A 27,608-nucleotide genomic window follows, 5' to 3' on the forward strand; every position below is an offset into this window, starting at 1 on the left:
CCTGGGTTGTCGCTGTGTCTCCACACATCACTGCTGTTCCCTGGTCTGCCACAACGATCTGCTGCTCAGGAGATAATGCACACAAACACAAACCTTACGAGCAGAGACGTTAAACCAGCCGTTTCAGGACTGCGTGTGTGCGGTATGTGTGTATGTATGTGTGTGCTCCTCGGTGTGAACGGCTGCTGCCTCCTTTTCGCTTTAGTCTCCAGTGTCTCAAAGTCACTACTGTCTTTTCTTTTCTGTTTTTTTCTTCACCTTGCCTCAAACATACCGGGTCATAGAATCTACATAGGAATAATATAAGCACAGTAAGAACATATTAGTTATGACAGTCACTTAGAAAAAAACGACAGATGTGGCTGACAATTAAAAAAGCTTGATCACTTGTAAGGTTGATCACTTGTTTGTACAGTATAGATTGTCTGGGTTTTTGTAGGATTATTGTAGAAGCGAAGAGAGGGTATGAAGAGTGAGGCTTTTATGTTTGTTGTCAGGACGCGAGGTAAGCTGGTGTGTGTTAGAACTTGAGGTAAGATGCTGTGTGTTAGAACTTGAGGTAAGCTGGTGTGTGTTAGAACTTGAGGTAAACTGGTGTGTGTTAGAACTTGAGGTAAGATGGTGTGTGTTAGAACTTGAGGTAAGATGGTGTGTGTTAGAACTTGAGGTAAACTGATGTGTGTTAGAACTTGAGGTAGATAGTGTGTGTTAGAACTTGAGGTAAACTGGTGTGTGTTAGAACTTGAGGTAAACTGGTGTGTGTTAGAACTTGAGGTAAGATGGTGTGTGTTAGAACTTGAGGTAAACTGGTGTGTGTTAGAACTTGAGGTAAGATGGTGTGTGTTAGAACTTGAGGTAAGATGGTGTGTGTGTTGTCAAACTCATCAGGATTAGTTGATCGGCTAGTTATCAGCATCTGACCCTGCGCATACATTGGGTTGATCTGATCCCTAATAACTGGCTTTGTCCAAAATGGCACCCTATTTCCTATATAATGCACTAATGTTGATCTGGGCCCATGGGGCTTTGTTCAAAAGAAGTGCACTATATAGGGAATAGGGTGCCATTTCAGTCTCAGCCACTGGTCCACTGGTGGAGGATAGGGCCAGTCCTGTAGGAACTTTAGCATAACGTTTACAGAGAACGCTAACATTTTATTGAAATATTCAATCATGATGTAGTGTAGAAGATTTAAATGTAATTTAGCTTTTACCTGTGATAAACTGTTTTGTGTTGACATTTTATATTGATGGATACCATATTGGTTAGGATGAATTTTTACCAATAGTAGTACGTTTCAGTTCAAGCATTCTTATATTTTTCATCTTGACCTTAAAGGCTGGATATTATGATTGAAATAAGAGCAATGGCATTGTAGATGGTCTAATGCTAAGCAAAATACGTTTTTATGTGGGTAGTAGTTGTGTATCTTTTGTTTTTTTTGTTCAGGCTTAGTTCTCAGGCATGGGAAAGTAGGGCAGAGTTTGACATTTTTACATTTACATTTTAGTCATTTAGCAGACACTCTTATCCAGAGCGGCTTACAGTTAGTGTATTCATCTTAAGATAGCTAGGTGGGACAACTACATATCACAGTCATAGTAAGTATGGGGGGGGGGGTATTTAAGATACTCTTTGAAGAGGTAGGGTTCCAGATGTTTTCGGTAGATGGGCAGGGACTCTGCTGTCCTAGCTTCAGGGGGAAGCTGGTTCCATCATTAGGGTGCCAGGACAGAGAAGAGCTTGGACTGGGCTGAGCGAGAGCTGCCCTCCTGCAGGGGTGGGACGGCCAAGACACCAGAGGTGGCAAAACGGAGTACTCAGGTTGGGGTGTAGTGTTTGAGCAGAGCCTGAAAATAGGGAGGGGTAGTTCCTCTTGCTTCTCCATAGGCATGTACCATGGTCTTGTATCACTCCCCTTGATCTGGTGGCTCTCATCTCACTATGGCCAACGTTTGAGGCACGGTGGAGAAGAAGAGACAGAAAAGTTCATGTTAACTCTAAAACTTTTGGGGGAGCGTAACTCCTTTGAGTTGTACACCCAATAGTTTTACAGTTAATGCACGTGTGTTTTCCAATGTTACTGGCGATATGATCACACAAGAGAATAAAACGCTGCAACTGTCATCTAAGTTGGTTCAGAATATGCACCTATCTTTTTTAAATGATCACAGTAAGTAAGTGTTGTTGGGTAAGTGTTAAAATATCCCTTTCACTCTGTTTGTTGCCCCCCTTCAGACACTAGGCATGGTAGGGCATCAGTAGCATGCATATATACAGTACAGTGTAGTGGCACAAGCCTCAGTCGTTCTCTGGAAAGGTAACTAAGCTAACTGTACATATTTATGTGTGTGTACACATTTTATCTATGTACGCTTGTGTGTGTTCTGTATGTGTGAGGGGGTTTATGCTACTGTATGCATGGGTGTGTGTGTGTGTGTGTGTGTGTGTGTGTGTGTGTGTGTGTGTGTGTGTGTGTGTGTGTGTGTGTGTGTGTGTGTGTGTGTGTGTGTGTGTGTGTGTGTGTGTGTGTGTGTGTGTGAATGCCGTATAGGTGACATTATAAGGTCTGGTTTAGGCTCCCCAAACTGATCTACATGCCATATTTAGAAACACTGTCAGGATACAGTGGGAAAACCACAAGATTACATGATTTAATAAGTTATCCTCCTCAATATCAGCAGTTGTTGTTGTTGTTGTTGTTGTTGTTGTGGTAGGTGTTGTTGTTGTTGTAGTTGTTGTTTTCCTCTAATATCTTTCTTACACTGCTCCTTCTTCCTTTGTTATGTAGGTGATGAAATGAAACAGCTGAAACAGTCTCTATTGTACATCCCACCGCCTTCACACCATCTCTGTGCATTATCACCTTGTTACAGTTTGGGGGAATCAAATTTCCTGCCTCTTCCTTATCAAATGAAATTTAAAAAGATAAAACTTGGAGAGGAGCGAACGAGCTCTCTTATCGTCAACAATTTATCAAAACATTTATGCAGGATTCTCTCTTTCTGTCGGCCAATCGTTTAATTATGTAGTCTCCTACTATTGTTACATGTTGTTGTCACATGCCTGGTGGATAGAAGACTGCCTCAATATTACACAGTCTCTCCTTCATTTGTGTTACTGTGAAACATAGTACATCATATGTTCAATACACAGTCTAACACCGTCTGCTTCATTAACTGCAACATGTTACAACATGCTCATATAACAGGCACATTTCCCACCCCTTGTTCTACATTTGTAGAGAGGGACCGAATGTAATGGAATTTCTATTAAACTCTTCTGCATTTCTCATCCATTAGTAGAATGAGACTCTCAGTGTGCTCTCTATAACCCCATGCCTCTCACTGCAACACTACAGATATAGATTTTTGATCATCCTGGAAATAGAAGCAAACAACAGCATTTGATTGAGCTTTTCTGATTGGTTGCAAGGTTTGTGTATAGAGAGACATATATAAATGTATTTTTTCAAGCCATATAGAATAGTATACGGCAACAGCCTCATTCTAACGCTGTTGATTGCTTGGAAGGTTCATAGGAAGCCTATAGAGATATATAGCCATGTCTTTTCCACAGCCATTTAGAATAGAAGAGACCAGCAACAGCCCCATTGTAGTGCTCTCTCTGTGTTGATTCATCTCCCCTGACATTGGTGTTATCAGGCGTATCATCTGTTGAGTTTTCAGCAGGATGACCCTATAAAAAGATAAAAGCCATTGTTTCTTCTCCGCTGCTGAGTTCCCTTCTTGCCTGCCTGCCTGCCTGTCTGTGGTTATCTTTCTCTCTCTCTCTCTCTCTCTCTCTCTCTCTCTCTCTCTCTCTCTCTCTCTCTCTCTCTCTCTCTCTCTCTCTCTCTCTCTCTCTCTCTCTCTCTCTCTCTCTCTCCCTCCCTCTCTCTCTCCCTCCCTCTCTCTCTCTCTCTCTCTCTCTCTCTCTCTCTCTCTCTCTCTCTCTCTCTCTCTCTCTCTCTCTCTCTCTCTCTCTCTCTCTCTCTCTCTCTCTCTATCCGCTCAGTGGTGACCTTACTCAAAGTCTCTCCCTCTGCGGCTCTGATGACCTGAGATAACGTAAGGGCGGTGTAATTGGATCAAACTGACAGCTAACTGAACGGGATGGGGCCGGCGGAGTGGCCGGGCAGCGCTACCTTCAAAGGCAGGTTAAGCTGCTGCTAGTGGTTCTCCTCGTACGGCGACGGGATTGTTTAGTATTCCCACCGCGGTAAGGTAACTCCCCGCCTCTTACCCCACCCTTTCCTAGTATGCTCAGGCCATCTACGGATGTAGGATGACAAGCTGGCCCATTTGTTTTCCTGGCTTGTGGTAATTGGCTTTGCTCAGAGAGATCTCCACTAAGGGGGTCCAGCCAGGGGTACCAGTCACTAGTCACATACATCTTGCCAAGGTCACAGTTCACATGAACTCAATTTGGCATTGCAAATTGACAAGCAAGCAAAGCTGGGGCAAATTGAGTAGACAGATTGATTTAGGGCCAAGGATTGTGTTAAAACAAGGAATGGTGTGATCTAAAGGACATTCAGAGGTCTTGGAGCTAGACTAGAATACCACCTTGAGTGTGACATGGTGGAAAGGGAGCGTGCACTAACCACATTATAATGGCCAAGCCCATTATTAAATGACAAGGTGCATGTTCTGATGCTGTCATATTATCCATACTGTAATATGTCTTAATGCTGTCACCAATATATAGCTATATAGACTAACCGGTGACCGTAGACTAGCCGGTGCCCCCGCACATTGACTCTGTACCGGTACCCCCTGTATATAGCCTCCCTACTGTTATTTTATTTTACTGCTGCTCTGTAATTATTTGCTTTTTTTATTTTCTTAAAACTGCATTGTTGGTTAAGGGCTTGTAAGTAAGCATTTCACTGTAAGGTCTACACCTGTTGTATTCGGCGCATGTGGTAAATAAAATACAATTAGATTAGATTTGATATATCTAAGCCACCAAGACCCTAGAAAATGATACTAAGCTGACAAGTAACCCTGCTGGATTGTATACTGTTTAATTCTTTCTATGGAAAATCTGATTTTTTTTCATTGGATATTATTGTGGACTTTTGGAATTTAATAGCTTCTAGTGAGTCAAGTCCACAGATTACATCCATCGTCTATTCAATTTGATTAGTCATATACTTCAACCAGGGGGAAAAAAAAGATATTGCTCCTATGATTCCACAACTACAGCACAAACCAAATTGGGTCAGGATGCTTAATTGTAGCCCAATCAACCTTTACTAATGTAATGTCACTTTTATTTAACGTGAATAAATGGGAAATCTCTTTGCTTGAGGAGTGAGCTGAGCTGAAGCTGGAGCAGAGCGGAGTGAGTGGGAGTGAGTACCGCACAGCACAGCACAGGCAGGCAGGCATGATGGGAATTAACTGTTTGATCTGTTGAATTTTAATGCCATCTGTAGATTAGAAGGATTATTAGTGCTTTTCTCAAGTGACATTTAAGTTCTTTTCAGATCCCATCGATTAAATGATGGAGTAAATTGCCTTTGATATGAGCATGTCAACATGAGCAGTGTGTTTTGGACTGACAAGTGGTAAGAAGGGTTGTTTAAATACTTCATCTGTCATCTCGAAGAGATAATAACAAATGCAGACCTGAGTGACATGTAAAGGGATGGTGTACGTCATATTGTTGTTTGGGATGTTTTGTTCGTTTAACCGACATGTTACACTCTAATTGATTAATTGTCCTAACAACAACTAAAATACATTAGCGTACAATGACAATTTCTAGCGTTACCTTGTCGGGCAGTATATTTTTTTTTTTTTTTTTATTTCACCTTTATTTAACCAGGTAAACCAGTTGAGAACAAGTTCTCATTTACAACTGCGACCTGGCCAAGATAAAGCATAGCAGTGCGATAAAAACAACAACACAGAGTTACATATGGGGTAAAAACAAAACAAAAATCAAAAAAAATACAACAGAAATACAATTAATATACAGTGTGCAAATTTAGCAAGTTATGGAGGTAAGGCAATAAAATAGGCTATAGTGCAAAATAATTACAATTTAGTATTAACACTGGAATGATGTGCAAGAGATGATGTGCAAATAGAGATACTGGGGTACAGATGAGCAAAATAAATAACAATATAGGGATGAGGTAGTTGGGCGGGCTAATTTCAGATGGGCTGTGTACAGGTGCAGTGATCGGTAAGGTGCTCTGACAACTGATGCCTAAAGTTAGTGAGGGAGATAAGCGTCTCCAGCTTCAGAGATTTTTGCAGTTTGTTCCAGTCATTGGCAGCAGAGAACTGGAAGGAATTGCGGCCAAAGGAGGTGTTGGCTTTGGGGATGACCAGTGAGATATACCCGCTGGAGCGCAGACTACGGGTGGGTGTTGCTATGGTGACCAATGAGCTAAGATAAGGCGGGGATTTGCCTAGCAGTGATTTATAGATGGCCTGGAGCCAGTGGGTTTGGCGACGAATATGTAGTGAGGACCAGCCAACAAGAGCGTACAGGTCACAGTGGTGGGTATTATATGGGGCTTTGGAGACAAAACGGATGGCACTGTGATAGACAACATCCAATTTGCTGAGTAGAGTGTTGGAGGCTATTTTGTAAATGACATCGCCGAAGTCAAGGATCGGTAGGATAGTCAGTTTTACAAGGGCATGTTTGGCAGCATGAGTGAAGGAGGCTTTGTTGCGAAATAGGAAACCGATTCTAGATTTAACTTTGGATTGGAGATTCTTAATGTGAGTCTGGAAGGAGAGTTTACAGTCTAACCAGACACCTAGATATTTGTAGTTGTCCACGTACTGGGGTATATGTTCCCAATATCAAGATGCCAAAGTATCACATATTGTTGTTGTGATCAATAACTGACTAACCTTTGTTCCTCTTCCCTATCTCTCCAGGTAGGCCAAGCCAAGCCAGTACTGGTCTGCAACACTGTCTGTCTGTTCTATTAGTGCTGAACACAAGTGAAATAAACGTGTGTATGTGTGTGTTCTCTGTCGATTGCCACAGGTTTAGTCCCTACGAGTGGTATAACCCCCACCCCTGCAACCCCGACTCGGATGTAGTGGAAAACAATTTCACCCTGCTAAATAGTTTCTGGTTCGGAGTTGGAGCTCTCATGCAGCAAGGTAGACGCCTCTGCCTGCCCCTCTTTAGCACACGTCCCACTCTTTTGCTGGGGGTACAAACTTGCTCATAACCTGGCCCACAACCATGCATGGGGGCCTCTGTGCATGTAGCTGGAAGCGGACTGACTGACTGATTTGGTTGCGTCTGTCCGTCCACAGTGTGGATCTTGAGATCCTGGATGATGAGCGTGATTGATTGATTGATTGATAGGATAGGAGAGCCAGGCGTTTTCCCCCCCTCTCCTATCTCCCATCTACTGTACCCCTCCTCTGTCCCCAACCCCACCCCACCTGCCTCCCTCCCTTCCCCACAGGTTCCAGAACAGGTAAGTGCTGTCCCCCATGTGTCAGAAGGTAAAGAGCTAGGTGCAGAGAGAATGAGAATGAGAGCTAAAACAGTGTGCTGTCTCTTAGCCTGCCTCAGTCTGGTTTTGTTTCCTTCTGCCAAACCGATGCCATATCTTCTCAACTAGTGTTTGCGTCTTTAGATTGAGAAAAGCAAAACTAAACTAAAGGAACTGCATTAGGGCATCACATGAAATGAAATGGAATGATTTCATTCAGACTTGTCATATCGACTGAGACTGCATGCCAAGACGAGATATGTTGCATTTTCTAATACATTATTTTTTTCATTCCCTGAGCAATGCAACATATTTGAAAGCAGCGTTAGTTAAGTTAGCGATGATGACAGTAAGGTCTGCAGCATGGTTATAACAGCCTGTGTCTGCCCTGCATCTGATTTGGACCATGGAATGGAACATGGAGAAGACTGACTTACCTAGGCAAAGTTCTGCCCGGATATGAATCTTTTGGAGAACAATTTTCCGTTTTTTTTTTTTTACTGGCCATTGTTGATGGCTGGTTGCATGCAATGAATTGGCATGCAAGCCTTAATACTATTTTAAATGAAGTTGATTGAGTGATTCTTTTGCAGGTATAATAATTGTAGATTTGAATACTGTGATTGGTAAGAGTCTAAGTTTTAAGAAAATAAACACATTGAAATTGACAAAATCTAACGGTTAGAACTCTTGGGACTCTTATCCACCTTGTGCAGGTGTGTATAATGAAGATACCCATTTGGGTAGGTTTTTGGCCTCTGTATTTGTGTTAGGCAATTCTACATATTGCACAGGTTAAAGATGCATCATGGCTTGAGAAATGTTAGCTTCTGTATGGGCCATGTTAAATGTGTAATGGATATTCTAGGGTATCTTAGAGCTTGCTGGAATGTTTTCATAAGTGTGTCAAGGGTAGGTCAGGGTATCTGAGTGTAGTAAAGTATGCTGTAGAGTAGGTCTTATATACCTGTCAATGTAACGGTGTTAAGTCCTGTAGTTGAGAAGATGTGGCTGTAGGGCAGAAGGGTTTTGGGGGTTGAGACAAACAGAGGAGCACACTGTGCCTGTCTGCATGGCGTCTCTGTGACGACCGCGCTGGCCTACACTGTAGAGAGGCTCCCCTGCTCCCGCGGCTTGGCCCCGCCCCCAGAAAACTGTGGGATGTGCAGTTTGGACATGACGTTACCTTGGGTACATGACAGTCAGCCCCAACCAGGTTCAGTTGCTTTGGCTCTGACGCGCTCCGCTCCTGGGCGGTTGGTCGGTCTGTTGCATAGTATTGAGCCTCTATGGCCTCAACGGGGTAAGGTCTCTGAGCTGGTATACAATGTTGTTCCACTGAACACAAAGCTGTCTCTGTTTTTCCTGGTCATGTCATGTGTCTTGCTACTGTGTCTTTTCTGTGTTTGTTTTCATATAGTTTGTCTTTTTTTCCTAATTTGAGTGGTTTGACCAATGAGCAGTGTGGGTTACAAGGCATCCTGGGTAATGATGGTGTGGCTGTTGAATCATGTTACACTGTGTGTCTGGCTGGTGGGGGGGAGTGGTGGGGGTGAGAGGAATCAGGGAGAGTGAGAGGAGATTTGGGAAGGGACATGAGGGAGTGGGGGGTGAGATGATGTGAGGGTGGATGTGCGGAGCGGATTGAGTGCAGTGTGTCTCTCTTTGTTCCCCTCCACATTCTCTCTCTCTCTCTCTCTCTCTCTCTCTCTCTCTCTCTCTCTCTCTCTCTCTCTCTCTCTCTCTCTCTCTCTCTCTTTCACTCTCTCTGGTGGACAGGGCTTTGGGCATGAATTCAGATGTTGCTGGACGAGGCTGTCAGGTCTCTGCTCTCTCACCATATCTCTCCCTGAGTGACGGCTCACTTCCCGGACTGGGAGAAAGTTATAAGAGGCACCTCAGAGGCAGAGTGAGATGAGTGGGAGATTGAGTCTCACCTAAGGAGAGAAGTGGAGTTCTTATCCTCCTATCTTTACCACAGTTCATCGCCTTTGAGTGAATGTGCGAGATCGCAGCTTTAAATTGCCTTGAGCTACTTGAGGAGAATGATCTTCTCGCTGCCCGGTCAGACCTCAATCAACGCCCCCAGAGGAAGACCTCACTCCACCCACTCACACAGGCCCCTCCTTAAGAACACACTAAGAGGCAAAAGTTCTGAATAGCATATAGCCTGGAAACTATCCATCTACATGCGGACATTTTGTCAGATGTAAATCAACCATCTAGGGATTTTGATTAAGTGATTTCAGACGAAGCACCTCAAAAGAAGAGAAGCTTTGGTGTATCTACAGTTTTCTCCAGTGTGAGTGAATGCTAAAATAATATGCAGCCAGAGCACACAGTAAAAGCCTGATTCAAACTGCCACCATGTGGCCGGATGCGCATCACAGGCCCAACAATGCACTGCCGCCCTAGACTGCCCAGGGTATGTGTGGATGTGCGTGCGTGCGTGTGAGTGTGTGTGCATGTGCGTGTTGTCTGTGACCCGGTGGGATGCCGAGGTCTGGGCTGGCCCTGGTCCTCTGGCTGGTCCTCTGGTGGTTGCTGCTGGCTGGGTCTCTCCTCTTGGCTCCAGGACCCTGCCGGGGCTGACCCCTCTCTCTGCTCCTCTCCTCTCGCCCCCGACCAGGCTCTGAGTTAATGCCCAAAGCCCTGTCCACCAGGATCGTAGGAGGCATCTGGTGGTTCTTCACCCTGATAATCATCTCTTCCTACACGGCCAACCTGGCTGCCTTCCTCACCGTGGAGAGGATGGAGTCGCCCATCGACTCGGCTGACGACCTGGCCAAGCAGACCAGAATAGAGTATGGAGTGGTGGAGGACGGATCCACTATGACCTTCTTCAAGGTGGGTCACATAGGGCATTGAGCCATACTGTAAATCTATCAGTCTATTCATCTATCAGCCAGTCTATCAAGCAATCACTCTATGTATTTGTGCATCTACTGAACAAGGATACATCAATCAGTCGACCAAATCATACAGTATGTTTACAACATGTACATAATGTACAGTGTGTTGCACCAATAAAGGACACATGGTTAGAGAATACTTGGAGGCAAATGTAAATGCATTTCAGATGTATTGACATGTAAGGAAAAATACAAATAAATTGGTAAATAAATTGTCAAAGAGCTCAGATGATCTGTAGAATCTAGTTCAACAGTAAATCTGTGACAGCTAGAAATTCTCAGGACAATAGAATGGAGTGTTCCGGAAATAAAGATTTTAACGAACAGTATAACACGTTGTCATAAGGTCGGTTACAGCTGTAGTTCGTGCTGCCTGTGAAATTGGCTGCAGCGTGTTTTACAGTTACAGTACTGTATATTTAAGCAATAAGGCCCGAGGAGGTGTGATATATGGCCAATATACCACGGCTAAGGGCTGTTCAAAGCACGACGCAATGCGGAGTGCCTGGTGCCTGGATACAGCCCTTAGCCGTGGCATATTGGCCATATATCACAAAGCCCGAGGTGCCTTATTGCTATTATACACTATTTACCAATATAATTAGAACAGTAAAAATAAATGTTTTGTCATACCCATGGTATACGGTCTGATATACCAAGGCTTTCAGCCAATCAGCATTCAGGACTTGAACCACCCGGTTTATAAAAAAGTATAGCCTTTCTATTTGTTCATTCTCGCCAGCTCTCTCCTCTCCTCTACAATCCCCTCACTGGTTGATCATGTGGAGTCACTGCAGCATATCAAGGGTATCTTATTAAGCCAGCAGTGTTTTAGGGTATTCTACAGTATTCTCTATGCACAAGATCTCCCTGCTGTGTGTCTCTGATTACTCTGCACTGTTTGTCTCTCGTATCCACACCGCCGTGATGCACGGACAGCTCTATGCCAGATGGAGGGAAGATCTGTCTCTCTCAGACTGCTGCAATGGATCTTGATGGCTTCTGGTGTTTTTTTTATTTCACACTTTTCACACTTCACACTTTTTTTATCAGGTCTGTGTGTGTGAAGTGTGAACACATTCTCAAAAGACACACCCATGAAAACACATGCATACTCTCTCTCTCTTTAACAAATATACACATACGTGTGCGTTCAAACACACACACACACACATACATACGCACCCACCAATTCATTACTGTAGCTAATATGGCACGGTGTTAGCGAAGCTTTAAATAGTATTTTTACCATTCCGTAACAAATTACTGAAAACAACAGTTGGCATGAGGGAGCACACACAATCTATTCTGGTGAAGAATTTTACTTATGCTGACATCCCATTGCAACAATACTTTTCTTTGCTGTAATCATTTTTCAATTAAATGTTTCTTTGTTGCCCAACATCCAAAATATTTCGTATTTTAGCTTGTGTGTGTTCAGAAGCCTGGCACAGGAGGTCAATTATTCTCTATCTGGTCATCAGAAGGATTCCATCCAGAGATTTCACCTTTATTTAACCAGGTAAGCCAGTTGAGTTCTCATTTACAACTGCGACCTGGCCAAGATAAAGCAAAGCAGTGCGATAAAAACAACAACACAGAGTTACATATGGGGTAAACAAAACATAAAGTCAAAAATACAGAAAATATATATACAGTGTGTGCGAATGTAGTAAGTTATGGAGGTAAGGCAATAAATAAATAGGCCATAGTGCTAAAATAGTTACAATTTCGTAATTAACATGATAGATGTGCAAAAGATGATGTGCAAATAGAGACACTGGGGTGCAAATTAGCAAAATAAATAACAATATGGGGATGAGGTAGTTGGGTGGGCTAATTTCAGAATGGCTGTGTACAGGTGCAGTGATCGGTAAGCTGCTCTGACAACTGACGCTTAAAGTTAGTGAAGGAGATAAGAGTCTCCAGCTTCAGAGATTTTTCGTTCCAGTCATTGGCAGCAGAGAACTGGAAGGAATGGCGGCCAAAGGAGGTGTTGGCTTTGGGGATGACCAGTGAGATATACAGTGGGGAAAAAAAGTATTTAGTCAGCCACCAATTGTGCAAGTTCTCCCACTTAAAAAGATGAGAGAGGCCTGTAATTTTCATCATAGGTACACGTCAACTATGACAGACAAAATTAGAAAAAAAAATCCAAAAAATCAAATTGTAGGATTTTTTATGAATGTATTTGCAAATTATGGTGGAAAATAAGTATTTGGTCAATAACAAAAGTTTCTCAATACTTTGTTATATACCCTTTGTTGGCAATGACACAGGTCAAACGTTTTCTGTAAGTCTTCACAAGGTTTTCACACACTGTTGCTGGTATTTTGGCCCATTCCTCCATGCAAAACAGTGATGTTTTGGGGCTGTCGCTGGGCAACACGGACTTTCAACTCCCTCCAAAGATTTTCTATGGGGTTGAGATCTGGAGACTGGCTAGGCCACTCCAGGACCTTGAAATGCTTCTTACGAAGCCACTCTTTCGTTGCCCGGGCGGTGTGTTTGGGATCATTGTCATGCTGAAAGACCAAGCCACGTTTCATCTTCAATGCCCTTGCTGATGGAAGGAGGTTTTCACTCAAAATCTCACGATACATTGCCCCATTAATTATTTCCTTTACACGGATCAGTCGTCCTGGTCCCTTTGCAGAAAAACAGCCCCAAAGCATGATGTTTCCACCCCCATGCTTCACAGTAGGTATGGTGTTCTTTGGATGCAACTCAGCATTCTTTGTCCTCCAAACACGACGAGTTGAGTTTTTACCAAAAAGTTATATTTTGGTTTAATCTGACCATATGACATTCTCCCAATCCTCTTCTGGATCATCCAAATGCACTCTAGCAAACTTCAGACGGGCCTGGACATGTACTGGCTTAAGCAGGGGGACACGTCTCGCACTGCAGGATTTGAGTCCCTGGTGGCGTAGTGTGTTACTGATGGTAGGCTTTGTTACTTTGGTCCCAGCTCTGTGCAGGTCATTCACTAGGTCCCCCCGTGTGGTTCTGGGATTTTTGCTCACCGTTCTTGTGATCATTTTGACCCCACGGGGTGAGATCTTACGTGGAGCCCCAGATCGAGGGAGATTATCAGTGGTCTTGTATGTCTTCCATTTCCTAATAATTGCTCCCACAGTTGATTTCTTCAAACCAAGCTGCTTACCTATTGCAGATTCAGTCTTCCCAGCCTGGTGCAGGTCTACAATTGTGTTTCTGGTGTCCTTTGACAGCTCTTTGGTCTTGGCCATAGTGGAGTTTGGAGTGTGACTGTTTGAGGTTGTGGACAGCTGTCTTTTATACTGATAACAAGTTCAAACAGGTGCCATTAATACAGGTAACGAGTGGAGGACAGAGGAGCCTCTTAAAGAAGAAGTTACAGGTCTGTTAGAGCCAGAAATCTTGCTTGTTTGTAGGTGACCAAATACTTATTTTCCACCATAATTTGCAAATAAATTCATAAAAATCCTACAATGTGATTTTCTGGATATTTTTTCTCAATTTGTCTGTCATAGTTGACGTGTACCTATGATGAAAATTACAGGCCTCTCTCATCTTTTTCAGTGGGAGAACTTGCACAATTGGTGGCTGACTAAATACTTTTTTCCCCCACTGTACCTGCTGGAGAGCAGACTATGGGTGGGTGTTGCTATGGTGACCAGTGAGCTAAGATTAAACGGGGATTTGCCTAGCAGTGATTTATAGATGACCTGGAGCCAGTGGGTTTGGCGACGAATATGTAGTGAGGGCCAGCCAACAAGAGCGTACAGGTCACAATGGTGGGTAGTATATAATAATAATAATATGCCATTTAGCAGACGCTTTTATCCAAAGCGACTTACAGTCATGTGCGCATACATTTTTATGTATGGGTGGTCCCGGGGATCGAACCCACTACCCTGGCGTTACAAGCGCCATGCTCTACCAATTGAGCTACAGAGGACCACATGGGGCTTTGGTGACAAAACGGATGGCACTGTGATAGACTACATCCAATTTGCTGAGTAGAGTTTTGGAGGCTATTTTGTAAATGACATTGCCGAAGTCAAGGATCGGTAGGATAGTCAGTTTTACGAGGACATGTTTGGCAGCATGAGTGACGGAGGCTTTGTTGCGAAATAGGAAGGCGATTCTAGATCTAACTTTTGATTGGAGATGCTTAATGTGAGTCTGGAAGGAGAGTTTACAGTCTAACCAGACACCTAGGTATTTGTAGTTGTCCACATACTCTAGATCAGACCCGCCGAGAGTAGTGATTCTAGTCGGGTGGGCGGGTGCAAGCAGCTATCGGTTGAAGAGCATGCATTTAGTTTTACTATTGTTTAAGAGCAGTTGGAGGCTACGAAAGGAGTGTTGTATGGTGTTGATGTAGAGGATCCATCCGAATGACCATTTTTCCGAATGGCATGCTTCTATTTTCCCCTCATAGACCTAGGACCTGGGCTCCCGAGTGGCGCTGCGGTCTAAAGCCCTGCATCTTAGTGCTTGAGGCGTCACTACAAACCCCTGGTTCGATTCCAAACTGTATCACAACCGGCCGTGATTGGGAGTCCCATAGGGCAGCGCACAATTGGCCCAGCGTCGTCCGGGTTTGGCCGGTGTAGGCCGTCATTGTAAATAAGAATTTGTTCTTAACTGACTTGCCTAGTTAAATAAAGGTAAAATAAATAAAGGTTACTGATTGATAGATGGATGTTATGACCAAAAGGACTGCAAGTCCTCATCGATTTAGCATTGTTCTCCATACTGTAGACATTCAGACAGGCATCATGTCCTTATTACTTTTTTTAAAGATATTATTTTATTTTATAAACAATTCAAAACATACACATACAAACGACAACATCATGCAAACATCAACTACGTCACCCCTGCCCAGCCCCACTAGCACACATCCCCATCTCCATCAACTACCTCACCCCTGCCCAGACCCACTAGCACACACACCCATCTCCATCAACTACATCACCCCTGCCCAGACCCACTAGCACACACACACATCTCCATCAACTACGTCACCCCTGCCCAGACCCACTAGCACACATCCCCATCTCCATCAACTACATCACCCCTGCCCAGACCAACTGGCACACATCCCCATCTCCATCAACTACATCACCCCTGCCCAGACCCACTAGCACACACACACATCTCCATCAAACACGTCACCTCTGCCCAGACCCACTAGCACACATCCCCATCTCCATCAACTATGTCACCCCTGCCCAGACCCACTCGCACACATCCCCATCTTCATCGACTACATCACCCCTGCCCAGACCCACTAGCACACACACCCATCTCCATCGACTACATCACCCCTGCCCAGACCCACTAGCACACACACCCATCTCCATCAACTACGTCACCCCTGCCCAGACCCACTAGCACACATCCCCATCTCCATCAACTATGTCACCCCTGCCCAGACCCACTAGCACACATCCCCATCTCCATCAACTACATCACCCCTGCCCAGACCCACTAGCACACACACCCATCTCCATCAACTACATCACCCCTGCCCAGACCCACTAGCACACATCCCCATCTCCATCAACTACGTCACCCCTGCCCAGACCCACTAGCACACACACACATCTCCATCAACTATGTCACCCCTGCCCAGACCCACTAGCACACATCCCCATCTCCATCAACTACATCACCCCTGCCCAGACCAACTGGCACACATCCCCATCTCCATCAACTACATCACCCCTGCCCAGACCCACTAGCACACACACACATCTCCATCAAACACGTCACCTCTGCCCAGACCCACTAGCACACATCCCCATCTCCATCAACTATGTCACCCCTGCCCAGACCCACTCGCACACATCCCCATCTTCATCGACTACATCACCCCTGCCCAGACCCACTAGCACACACACCCATCTCCATCGACTACATCACCCCTGCCCAGACCCACTAGCACACACACCCATCTCCATCAACTACATCACCCCTGCCCAGACCCACTAGCACACATCCCCATCTCCATCAACTACATCACCCCTGCCCAGACCCACTAGCACACACACCCATCTCCATCAACTACATCACCCCTGCCCAGACCCACTAGCACACATCCCCATCTCCATCAACTACGTCACCCCTGCCCAGACCCACTAGCACACACACACATCTCCATCAACTACGTCACCTCTGCCCAGACCCACTAGCACACATCCCCATCTCCATCAACTATGTCACCCCTGCCCAGACCCACTAGCACACACACCCATCTCCATCAACTACATCACCCCTGCCCAGACCCACTAGCACACATCCCCATCTCCATCAACTACATCACCCCTGCCCAGACCCACTAGCACACACACCCATCTCCATCAACTACATCACCCCTGCCCAGAACCACTAGCACACACACACATCTCCATCAACTACGTCACCTCTGCCCAGACCCACTAGCACACATCCCCATCTCCATCAACTACGTCACCCCTTCCCAGACCCACTAGCACACATCCCCATCTCCATCAACTACATCACCCCTGCCCTAACCCACTAGCACACATCCCCATCTCCATCAACTACGTCACCCCTGCCCAGACCCACTAGCACACACACACATCTCCATCAACTACGTCACCCCTGCCCAGACCCACTAGCACACATCCCCATCTCCATCAACTACATCACCCCTGCCCAGACCCAATAGCACACACACCCATCTCCATCAACTACATCACCCCTGCCCAGACCCACTAGCACACATCCCCATCTCCATCAACTACATCACCCCTGCCCAGAACCACTAGCCCACATCCCCATCTCCATCAACTACGTCACCCCTGCCCAGACCCACTAGCACACATCCCCATCGCCATCAACTACATCACCCCTGCCCAGACCCAATAGCACACATCCCCATCTCCATCAACTACATCACCCCTGCCCAGACCCACTAGCACACACCCCCATCTCCATCAACTATATCACCCCTGCCCAGACCCACTAGCACACACCCCCATCTCCATCAACTATATCACCCCTGCCCAGACCCATTAGCACACACACCCATCTCCAGCGCCAGCATCACTTTCCGCCACATGGCCTGAAACTGCACCATTATGTTTCTCTCCGTAGCCCACGCACTTTCAATATTTAAATAATAAATCATTCGATTTTTTTCCCTCATTTGTCTGTCATAGTTGACGTGTACCTATGATGAAAATTACAGGCGTCTCTCATTTTTTTAAGTGGGAGAACTTGCACAATTGGTGGCTGACTAAATACTTTTTTTCCCCACTGTATAAGTCACAAGTAAAAGCCTTGGGTAGCGAGTTGATACTATTCCAAGTCTGGAAGGTTAAAACCACCATCAGACTTAGGAAGATGTAAAACTTTCCTTTTTATTCTATGAATTTTATTTACCCATATAAAGTCTGTTATGTCCAAGTATACTTTAAAAAATAATAATAATTGTGGAGTAATTGGTATTACCGAAAAAAAAATACAAAAACTTTGGCAGCCATGCCTGTAAGATTTATGGGAAGATTATTCCATTTAATTAGATCTGTTTTCATATTGTTGAGTAATGGAATGAAGTTATCTTTATATATGTGTTGTTTGTTGTCACTTATTAGGCATCCTAAGTATTTCATATGTTTTGTGGTCCACTTAAAGGAGTGCTGTAGACCGTGAGCAATTTTTTTCTCCATTCTTTTGTTTTTTTTAACGTTAATTTTATATCCTGAGATTTTGTATTATTCTGAAAATATTTTTAGCAAAGGGGGCATTGAGTTTTCAATATTGGCCAGGTAAACTACGTGACCAAAAGTATGTGGACACCTGCTCGTCGAACATCTCATTCCAAAATCATGGGCATTAATATTTTAGTTGGTCCCCCCTTTGCTGCTATAACAGCCTCCACTCTTCTGGGAAGGCTTTCCACTAGATGTTGGAGCATTGCTGCAGGGACTTGCTTCCATTCAGCCACAAGAGCATTAGTGAGGTGGGGCACTGATGTTGGGTAATTAGGCCATCCACGACAAGCTCCTCCAATATCAGCTGGATCACGTCGATGGAAAGGTCGTCTTTTTCCTCGTCTTCTTGTAGGGACAATATTCTCATATTATTTTGTCACAATATGTTTTCTAGCCGATCCAGTTCATCTTCTAAAGTTTGCACCTTTGCTTCCAGAAGGCCAATTTGGTTGTTTTGTTCATCCACACGCGATAGACTCTACTTTCCTTTCGAGCAAATCTACTTTTTTTACAACAGATTGTAACAGTTTGTTTGTTTTGGTGAGCATCAAGAGCCTTTTAGCTATGTTTTCCTGGTTATCATTCAGCTGTTCATTACTCTCATTTGCATCTCAATGTTGTTCTTAGTCTTTTCCTCTAAGGGAAGTAATGGCGTGTTGGGTTCGAGTCTCGGCGTCACTTTACTCACAGATTGGTTCGCTGTTGTGTATAACGGACCGCTCACTCTCTCCCGGTTGCTTGGGGATATATTGATCTAACGATTTAATGGCTTCATTTAAACTATGTTGTCTGGCTTCTACATGTAATCACGGTTTTGACGGTACAAATCTGAGCTACTATCTCCCCATGCGTCCTATCGGTACATGCATGTGAGTCCTTATTACTATTCAACAACAGGGAAAATGTCATCCCTGCCGTTTGGGTAATTATTGACTCAGATATGTTCTGGAAAAATGCATGTCTAATGGCGGCTAATTATGAAAATGCCAGCATGGGGTGACTCTCTAAAGCCTCCGAAATACACATCTCTCACTCCTCTTTTCTCAGTTTTCCAGCCACGCCATTCTATCCAGCCCTTACGGACTCCTTTTACAATAACACTGAATTATTCAAAAAGCACACACCACTGTGTATCTCTTATTGCCTAACAAAATCACGTCCTATTAAGGACCCTGGCAATGCTATTATTTCACCTCACTGATGTAATCCCTACACCGGCGGAATCCTAGTACCTCAGCAAGGAAGTAGGCCCCTTGCGTCACCACGGCGATGAGGATCGAGATCGCCCCAGGTTATGGGTTGTTTTGCATTAGCTGTGAGACGGCCGTCAAGGCGTAGAGTGTGGCATCACAGGAATGATGATTTAAAGAGAAAAGCAGACAGGGCTTATAGAGATGATGAGTGTGATACCTGCAGGAGGAGAGGAGAGGAGAGAGGAGAGGGAATGAGGGAACATCAGGGGGAAGACAAGAGGAAGAAAAGAGGAATAGAAAGGGGAGGAGGGTGGGTGTTGTTCCCGCTCCTCAGCCCCACAGGCCTGTGCTGTATAGTGTGTTGCTACATTCCTTCAGTTCAGCAGGAATCCCCTACTGTAGCAATAATACTGTAATTCCCCTTCCACAATTTACCCTCACAATTCAGCTGATTTGAACCAAGGTCGATTTCCTGTCAGACTTTTATTTTCTCTCTTGCTTCTTCTTGCACAAGCCCTTTTTGGTTCCAGGGATAACCCTTTTTGGTTCCATGTAGAAACCTTTTGGGTTCCATGTAGAACCCTCTGTGGAATGGGTTCTACATGGAACTCAAAAGGGTTCTACCTCGAACCAAAAAGGGTTCTTCAAAGGATTCTCCTATGGGGACAGCCGAATAACTCTTTTAGGCTCTAGATATCACCTTTTTTTTCTAAGAGTGTTTGGAAGCATAAAAAAACTAGAGTTGGATGATTAAGCCTCTACTTCACACTGTTTTCCTCTGGTTCAAATGTAGTCTCTGATACTTGCCTCCAGTCCAGAGGGTGTTGCTCTGTCTAGCCTTCAGTCTAACCACTGCCTCTCAGGATGGCCTGTGTCACGTCTCCTGCCGTTGCTCCCCTCCGGCGCTCTGATTCGCCGGTCTCCTCAGTACTCGTCACAGCCTGGCTCTCTGGTTTGTGTTAGCCCACAACTCCCAGAACCATGACTGAGACACTTCCCTCTTCTCTTTTGTGTTGGTTGCCTCCATAGTACAGTTCATCTTTGCTTTGAAGCATCCTGGTATCTGTCACATACGTCACAGCCAGCCCCATCACATCAAAAGCATTGTGATCTAGCTAGCAGAGAGGCAGATTGGGTTCTGTGGCTCCTCTCCTGGCTAGTTTGTGTGTGTGTGTGTGTGTGTGTGTGTGTGTGTGTGTGTGTGTGTGTTTTAGGCTCTGCCCGTTCACTAGCCTCTCCACTCCACTACATGCAGACATTTTTTTGCTGAGCAAAGCACAGCCAGTCTCACCTGAACTCCTCTGCCCTTCAATGCTTTCTGCCCCTCCGTTTGTGGAACCGTCTCTCTTTATTTAACAACCCTGATACTGGCATCATCGGTTTTTGAAATTTGTTGTGTGGATGTATTCCAGTATTGGATTAAATCTATGTCCAGCTCTCCCTTTCCTCTCACCTAGCCTCTTCTCTCCATATTTCTCTCTCTCCTTCCCTTGCTCTCTCTCTTCCCCTCTCTCTGTTCTACTTTTTTTTTATCTCTTTCTTTCTCTTTCATAAAAATATCAGATGTAATTTTTTTCTCACTCTTTCTCTCTCCATTCTATCTATTTTTCTATTTCATCACAAAATTGTCACTGAGCCCTTGAGGACTTACCAGTAGTCAGCAGTGAGTTCATTGGTACTGATGACTCACCAGTCTTGAACCAAGCTATTCTACAATACAGACAGTGGTACTTACCAAGCTATCCTACAATAGTGGTCTTGAACAAAGCTACCCTACAGTAGAGACAGTACTGAACCAAGCTAGCCAACAGTACAGGCAGTACTGAACTAAGCTGTCCTACAATACAGGCAGTACTGAACCAAGCTATCCTACAGTATAGACAGTTGTCTTGGACCAAGCTATTCTACAGTACCGACAGTGGTTCTGACCAAGCTATCCTCCAGTACAGACAATAGTACTTACCAAGCTATCCTACAGTGCAGGCAGTACTGAACTAAGCTATCCTACAATACAGGCAGTACTGAACCAAGCTATCCTACAGTATAGACAGTGGTCTTGTACCAAGCTATTTTACAGTACCGACAGTGATCCTGACTAAGCTATCCTACAGTACAGACTGTGGTTCTGACCAAGCTATCCTCCAGTACAGACTGTGATCCTGTCCATGCTCTCCTATAGTACATTTACATTTACATCATTTAGCAGACGCTCTTATCCAGAGCGACATACAAATTGGTGCATTCAACTTATGATAGCTGTAATGAATACTCGGACAGAGTGGTAAGATCCAATCGCAGAATTGCGATGCTTTAATAGAGTACAGACCAGGGAATAGCTTAATCGTGGTCTGGCGAGCTGTGGTCAAAACCGGGCAAGGCAGAGACAGGCAGAGGTACCAAGGGAGCGGGCGTAGTCGTAGTCGAGGGCACGGGCACAGGTTCAGAATACGGTAATCACTGGGATAGACAAGCAGAAGATTAAGTAATTCGGGGAGTCAAACAACGAAGCACAGGTCTGGTACACTGGTAATCAAAAACAAACTCTCTCTCTCTCTCTCTCTCTCTCTCTCTCTCTGAACAAAACGCTTAGCAAGTCACAAAGGAACAATACCTCGCACCGACTGAACTTCTGAGCACACCTTATATCCTACTCTAATTACTGACAGGTGTGCTCAGAACTCAGGTGAAACAGATCGAGTCTGATGACTCCCCCTCTCAGTAGATTGGGGAAGTGTCAGACTCTGTCTAGATCCAGCCAAACCCCGATCCCTTATAGTATCCCCCTCCCCAGGGCCGGCTCCTGACGGCCTTCTACCTCTACTGGGTGGTCTTCCTCTGGGTCGGGGTCCTGGATGATCTGGGTGTTCAGCGTGGAAAGTGGCCTTGAGAGTGGGATCCAGTATGTCCTTCGCAGGGATCCAGGACCGTTCCTCAGGTCCATATCCCTCCCAGTCCACGAGATATTCGATGCCCCCTCGTCTCCGTCTTGACTCCAGTATCTCGTGGACTGTATAGGTGGTGTCCTGTTCATCCTCCAGAGGTGGTGTAGTAGGTTGTTGAGCGATTGGGGGGTACATCGGGCTATAGTGGACAGGTTTCAACAGCGAGACGTGGAACGTAGGGGTTATCCTGTAGTGTCGGGGAAGTAACAGACGGTAGGTGACAGGGTGAATACGTCTCAGTATCTTGAAAGGCCCGATGTACCTGGGTTGGAGCTTCTTACAGCTCCGTCGGAACCGCAGGTCCCGGGTAGACAGCCACACTCGTTGCCCGGGTTGATAAGTGGGAGTAGGTCTCCGGCGTCGGTCGGCGTAGGTCTTTTGCTGTTGTGAGGCCTGACTGAGATGTTGATGGGCCGTCTCCCAGACCTGCGCACTCCGACGGAACCACTCGTCGACAGCCGGTACCATCCCTGGTGCAGGATCCCACGGGAACAGAGGTGGTTGATACCCTAGAACACACTGGAAGGGCGTTAGATGTAGGGAGGTGTGAATGAGGGAGTTCTGAGCATACTCTACCCAAGGAAGAAATCGGCTCCACTCCTGCGGCTGCCGCGAACATTGTTGCCGTAGATATTTCCCAATTTCTTGATTGAGCCGTTCTGTCTGCCCATTGGCCTGGGGATGATATCCGGAGGTTAGGCTCACCGAGATGCCCAAGCGTTCGCAGAAGGCCTTCCATACCCGGGAAACAAACTGGGGTCCCCGGTCGGACACAATATCCTCCGGAACACCAAACTGCCGGAACAACTGGTTAAACATAGTCTCAGCCATCTGAGTGGCGTTAGGCAAACGGGTCATGGGTACTAACCGGCACATCTTGGAGAATCGATCGATGACCACGAGAATTACAGTATGGCCCTCTGATTCTGGGAGATCTGTAACAAAGTCCATAGCAATGTGCGACCAGGGTCGTTGAGGAGTTGGCAATGGCATCAGCTTACCCTCCGGTAGTGCACGAGGCGCCTTGGATTGCGCGCATACTGGGCAGGATAAGACATAGTCTCGGACGTCATCTGTAAGGGAATCCCACCAGTATTTTCGGCTGATGAGTCGTGTAGTTCGAGTAATTCCGGGATGACCAGATCCCAGCGATGTGTGGCACCATTCCAACAGTTGCGGTCGAAGCGGAGCTGGTACAAACACCTTAGACACCAGGGTTTCTGGAGGGGCTGGTTCCGCTTGTAGGCTCTCCTGAATGGTGTCATCAATAGCCCACCTCACAGGACCAGCACGGCAACTCATGGGGAGGATAGGTTCTGGTTCCACGGGTCTTTCCGCGCGCTCGAACCGTCGGGAAAGCGCGTCCGCCTATCCATTCTTGGACCCGGGGATATAAGAGACAGTGAATCGGAAACGGTTGAAGAATAAAGACCACCTAGCCTGTCGGGAGTTAAGTCGTTTAGCACTGTGAAGATACTCCAGGTTGCGGTGGTCCGTGAGCACTTGGAATGGATGCTCTGCTCCCTCCAGCCAATGTCTCCACTCCTCCAGTGCTAACTTCACTGCCAGTAATTCACGATTACCCACGTCGTAGTTCTGCTCGGCCGAATTCAGTTTCCTTGAAAAGAAAGCACAGGGTCGTGATTTAGGCGGCTCACCTTGGCGCTGGGATAACACAGCTCCAACTCCAACCTCCGAGGCGTCCACCTCCACGATAAACGGCAAGGTAGGGTCCGGCTGATATAAAATAGGAGCGGTGGTAAAGCGTTGTTTCAACGTCTCAAAGGCACGCACTGCCTCCTCCGTCCAGTTCAGACCGCGACCCTTGTAGCTGGTCATCGCCGACAGGGGAGCTGCGGTTGTGCTGAAATTACGCACAAACCGTCTATAGTAATTGGCAAACCCTAAGAATCTCTGGAGCTCTTTCACCGTCTGGGGTTGAGGCCAGTCTCGTACCGCTTGCACCTTGGATTCATCCAGTTTAACCCCATCGGGAGTGAGTATGGCCTCAAGGAAGGAAATCATAGTGACATGGAATTCACTCTTTTCTGCCTTCACGAACAGGGAATGTTGTAGGAGTCGGTCCAGAACCTGTCGTATATGGGACACATGTTCACTCAGAGAGTTTGAATAGATTAGGATGTCATCAATGTACACTATAACAAAGCGATCAATGAAGTCCCTGAAAATGTCATTCATGAACGCCTGGAATACTGAGGGCGCGTTGGTAAGTCCATAGGGCATGACACAATATTCATAGTGTCCTCGATGTGTGATGAAGGCGGTCTTCCATTCATCCCCTTCTCTAATGCGCACCAGATTGTACGCACTCCTGAGGTCCAGTTTACTGTAGATTGAGGCCTGCCCCACCTGCTCGAGGGCTGCTGGAATCAAAGGCAGGGGGTAACGATTTTTGATGGTAATATCGTTCAAACCTCGATAGTCTATACAAGGACGCAGTCCGCCATCCTTTTTCTTAACGAAGAAAAAACTGGATGCGGCGGGAGACGTAGATGGGCGAATGGCCACTTGCTGTAGCGCCTCATCTATATACTTGCTCATCGATTCTCGTTCCGGCTGTGACAAAGGGTAGATTCTTCCACGAGGAGGTGTAGCCCCGGATAGCAGATCAATCGCGCAGTCCCAGGCCCGATGAGGTGGTAACACGGTAGCCCTCTCCTTGGAGAACACCTGCGCGTAATCCTGGTATTCTGTTGGAACAACAGTAGACACCACACCCTGCGCATCCTCCACAGTAAACGTTTTGCACGGTAAATTGAGGCACTCTGCCCTACATACCTCACTCCAAGCAGTGATATCGCCAGATTTCCAGGAGATGACCGGATCATGGGTGACGAGCCAGGGGTGGCCGAGAACTAGCAGCTCCCGTGGAGCGGAGATGACGAACAGAATGATGTTCTCATGGTGTATGGAGCCCACTTGTAACTTTATTACCTCTGTACGGTGCGTAATGAACCCAGTGCCCATGGGCTCACCGTCTAGCGCGTTGACTCGCAGGGGAGGTTGAATTGCGATAAGTTGAACTCCCAATTCCTCAGCGAGACCCATATCCATAAAACTGGCAGCCGCTCCGGAATCAATAAGACCTTCCAACCTGCGCACTTTCTCTCCGACAGATAAGGTAACTGGCACATACATTTGTTTAGATGTAATGTTGAAAACTTGAGTCTCACTCACCGGTTTGGCAGTTCCGAGGCGATATTCTGGGGTACGGTTTGGTCGTACGGACATTGACGAATGAAATGACCCGACTGACCACAATACAGGCATAGTCCGTCTTGCCGACGTTGTTGTCTCACCGAACTTTGTAAGGGCGACCGTCCCAGTTGCATGGGTTCCTCCTCAGATTCTCTCCTCCGCTCTGTCGATTGCTTAGGACCTGTGACCGAGGGCTCCCGGACTGCGGATACCCTGTGTTGCACTATCAAATTATCAATAGAGATGGCTATGTTGATAAATTCATGTAGCGCAGTGATATCTCCCCCGACAGGCCAACTCAGTCTGTACTTCTTTGCGCAGCCCTCTTCGGAAAACGGTGAGCAAAGCAGTCTCGCTCCAGCCGCTACCAGCTGCTATAGTCCGAAACTCTAAGGCGTAATCGGCTACTGTGCGACGGCCCTGCTGAAGTTCGCATAGTTGGTCTCCCACGCTACGCCCAGATACTGGGTGGTCGAACACCTCTCGGAACAGTCTCTTAAACTGGACTTCCACATTCAACTCGGGGACCTCAGCTGCCCATAGCGCAGTAGCCCAATCCAGTGCTCTTCCCGTTAGCAGAGAAATCATGAAATCCACCCTGCTACGGTCATCGGAAAACATAGTACGATTATAGGACATATACAGGGACGTCTGAAGTAGAAACCCCTGACATTTGCCAGGTTCCCCATCGTACTTAGTCGGTAGAGAAATCGGAGGTGCATGACGAGGACTGACCATGCTCGGGGTGGTGCCTTCAGCCGCACCAGCGTTGAGTAGTTGCAGGAGTTCATCCATCCGTTTTTCCTGTATCTCCCATCGCCTCTGTAATTCCGCTGGATCCATGGTTGAGGCGAGGTATTCTGTAATGAATACTCGGACAGAGTGGTAAGATCCAATCGCAGAATTGCGATGCTTTAATAGAGTACAGACAAGGGAATAGCTTAATCGTGGTCTGGCGAGCTGTGGTCAAAACCGGGCAAGGCAGAGACAGGCAGAGGTACCAAGGGAGCGGGCGTAGTCGTAGTCGAGGGCACGGGCACAGGTTCAGAATACGGTAATCACTGGGATAGACAAGCAGAAGATTAAGCAATTCGGGAGTCAAACAACGAAGCACAGGTCTGGTACACTGGTAATCAAAAACAAACTCTCTCTCTCTCTCTCTGAACAAAACGCTTAGCAAGTCACAAAGGAACAATACCTCGCACCGACTGAACTTCTGAGCACACCTTATATCCTACTCTAATTACTGACAGGTGTGCTCAGAACTCAGGTGAAACAGATCGAGTCTGATGACTCCCCCTCTCAGTAGATCGGGGAAGTGTCAGACTCTGTCTAGATCCAGCCAAACCCCGATCCCTTATAATAGCCAGTGGGACAAACCCATTTTCTTTCCTTTTTTTTATGGGGGGTGGGGGAAGAAGGATTACTTTATACTATTCCAGGTATTCCTTAAAGAGGTAGGGTTTCAAGTGTCTCCGGAAGGTGGTCAGTGACTCCGCTGTCCTGGCGTCATGGGGGAGCTTGTTCCACCATTGGGGTGCCAGAGCAGCGAATAGCTTTGACTGGGCTGAGCGGGAACTGTGCTTCCGTAGAGGTAGGGGAGCTAGCAGGCCAGAGGTGGATGAATGTAGTGCTCTCGTTTGGGTGTAGGGTCTGATCAGAGCCTGAAGGTAAGGAGGTGCCGTTCCCCTCACAGCTCCGTAGGCAAGCACCATGGTCTTGTAGTAGATGCAAGCCTCAAATGGAAGCCAGTGGAGTGTGCGGAGGAGCGGGGTAACATGAGAGAACTTGGGAAGGTTGAACACCAGACGGGCTGCAGCGTTCTGGATAAGTTTTAGGGGTTTAATGGCACAGGCAGGGAGCCCAGCCAACAGCGAGTTGCAGTAATCCAGACGGGAGATGACAAGTGCCTGGATTAGGACCTGTGCCGCTTTCTGTGTAAGGTAGGGTCGTACTCTGCGAATGTTGTAGAGCATGAACCTACAGGATCGGGTCACCGCTTTGATGTTAGCGGAGAACGACAGGGTGTTGTCCAGGGTCACGCCAAGGTTCTTTGCACTCTGGGAGGAGGACACAATGGAGTTGTCAACCGTGATGGCGAGATCATGGAGCGGGCAGTCCTT

The 27,608-nt window shown here is 46.3% G+C and overlaps 1 protein-coding gene across 1 annotated transcript in view; it reads left to right on the forward strand.

Annotated features, from left to right (window-relative positions):
* The window catches only part of LOC121543035 (glutamate receptor ionotropic, kainate 2-like), a 151,108-nt gene that overhangs the window by 98,255 nt on the left and 25,245 nt on the right, over window positions 1-27,608 (forward strand). Inside the window, exons 12-13 of the mRNA XM_045214344.1 lie at window positions 7,021-7,139; window positions 10,113-10,330. Of these exons, the coding sequence (XP_045070279.1) occupies window positions 7,021-7,139; window positions 10,113-10,330 (337 nt within the window). The remainder of the gene's footprint in view (window positions 1-7,020; window positions 7,140-10,112; window positions 10,331-27,608) is intronic.

Source organism: Coregonus clupeaformis, unplaced genomic scaffold, assembly GCF_020615455.1.
Source record: "Coregonus clupeaformis isolate EN_2021a unplaced genomic scaffold, ASM2061545v1 scaf0239, whole genome shotgun sequence".
NCBI lineage: Eukaryota > Metazoa > Chordata > Actinopteri > Salmoniformes > Salmonidae > Coregonus > Coregonus clupeaformis.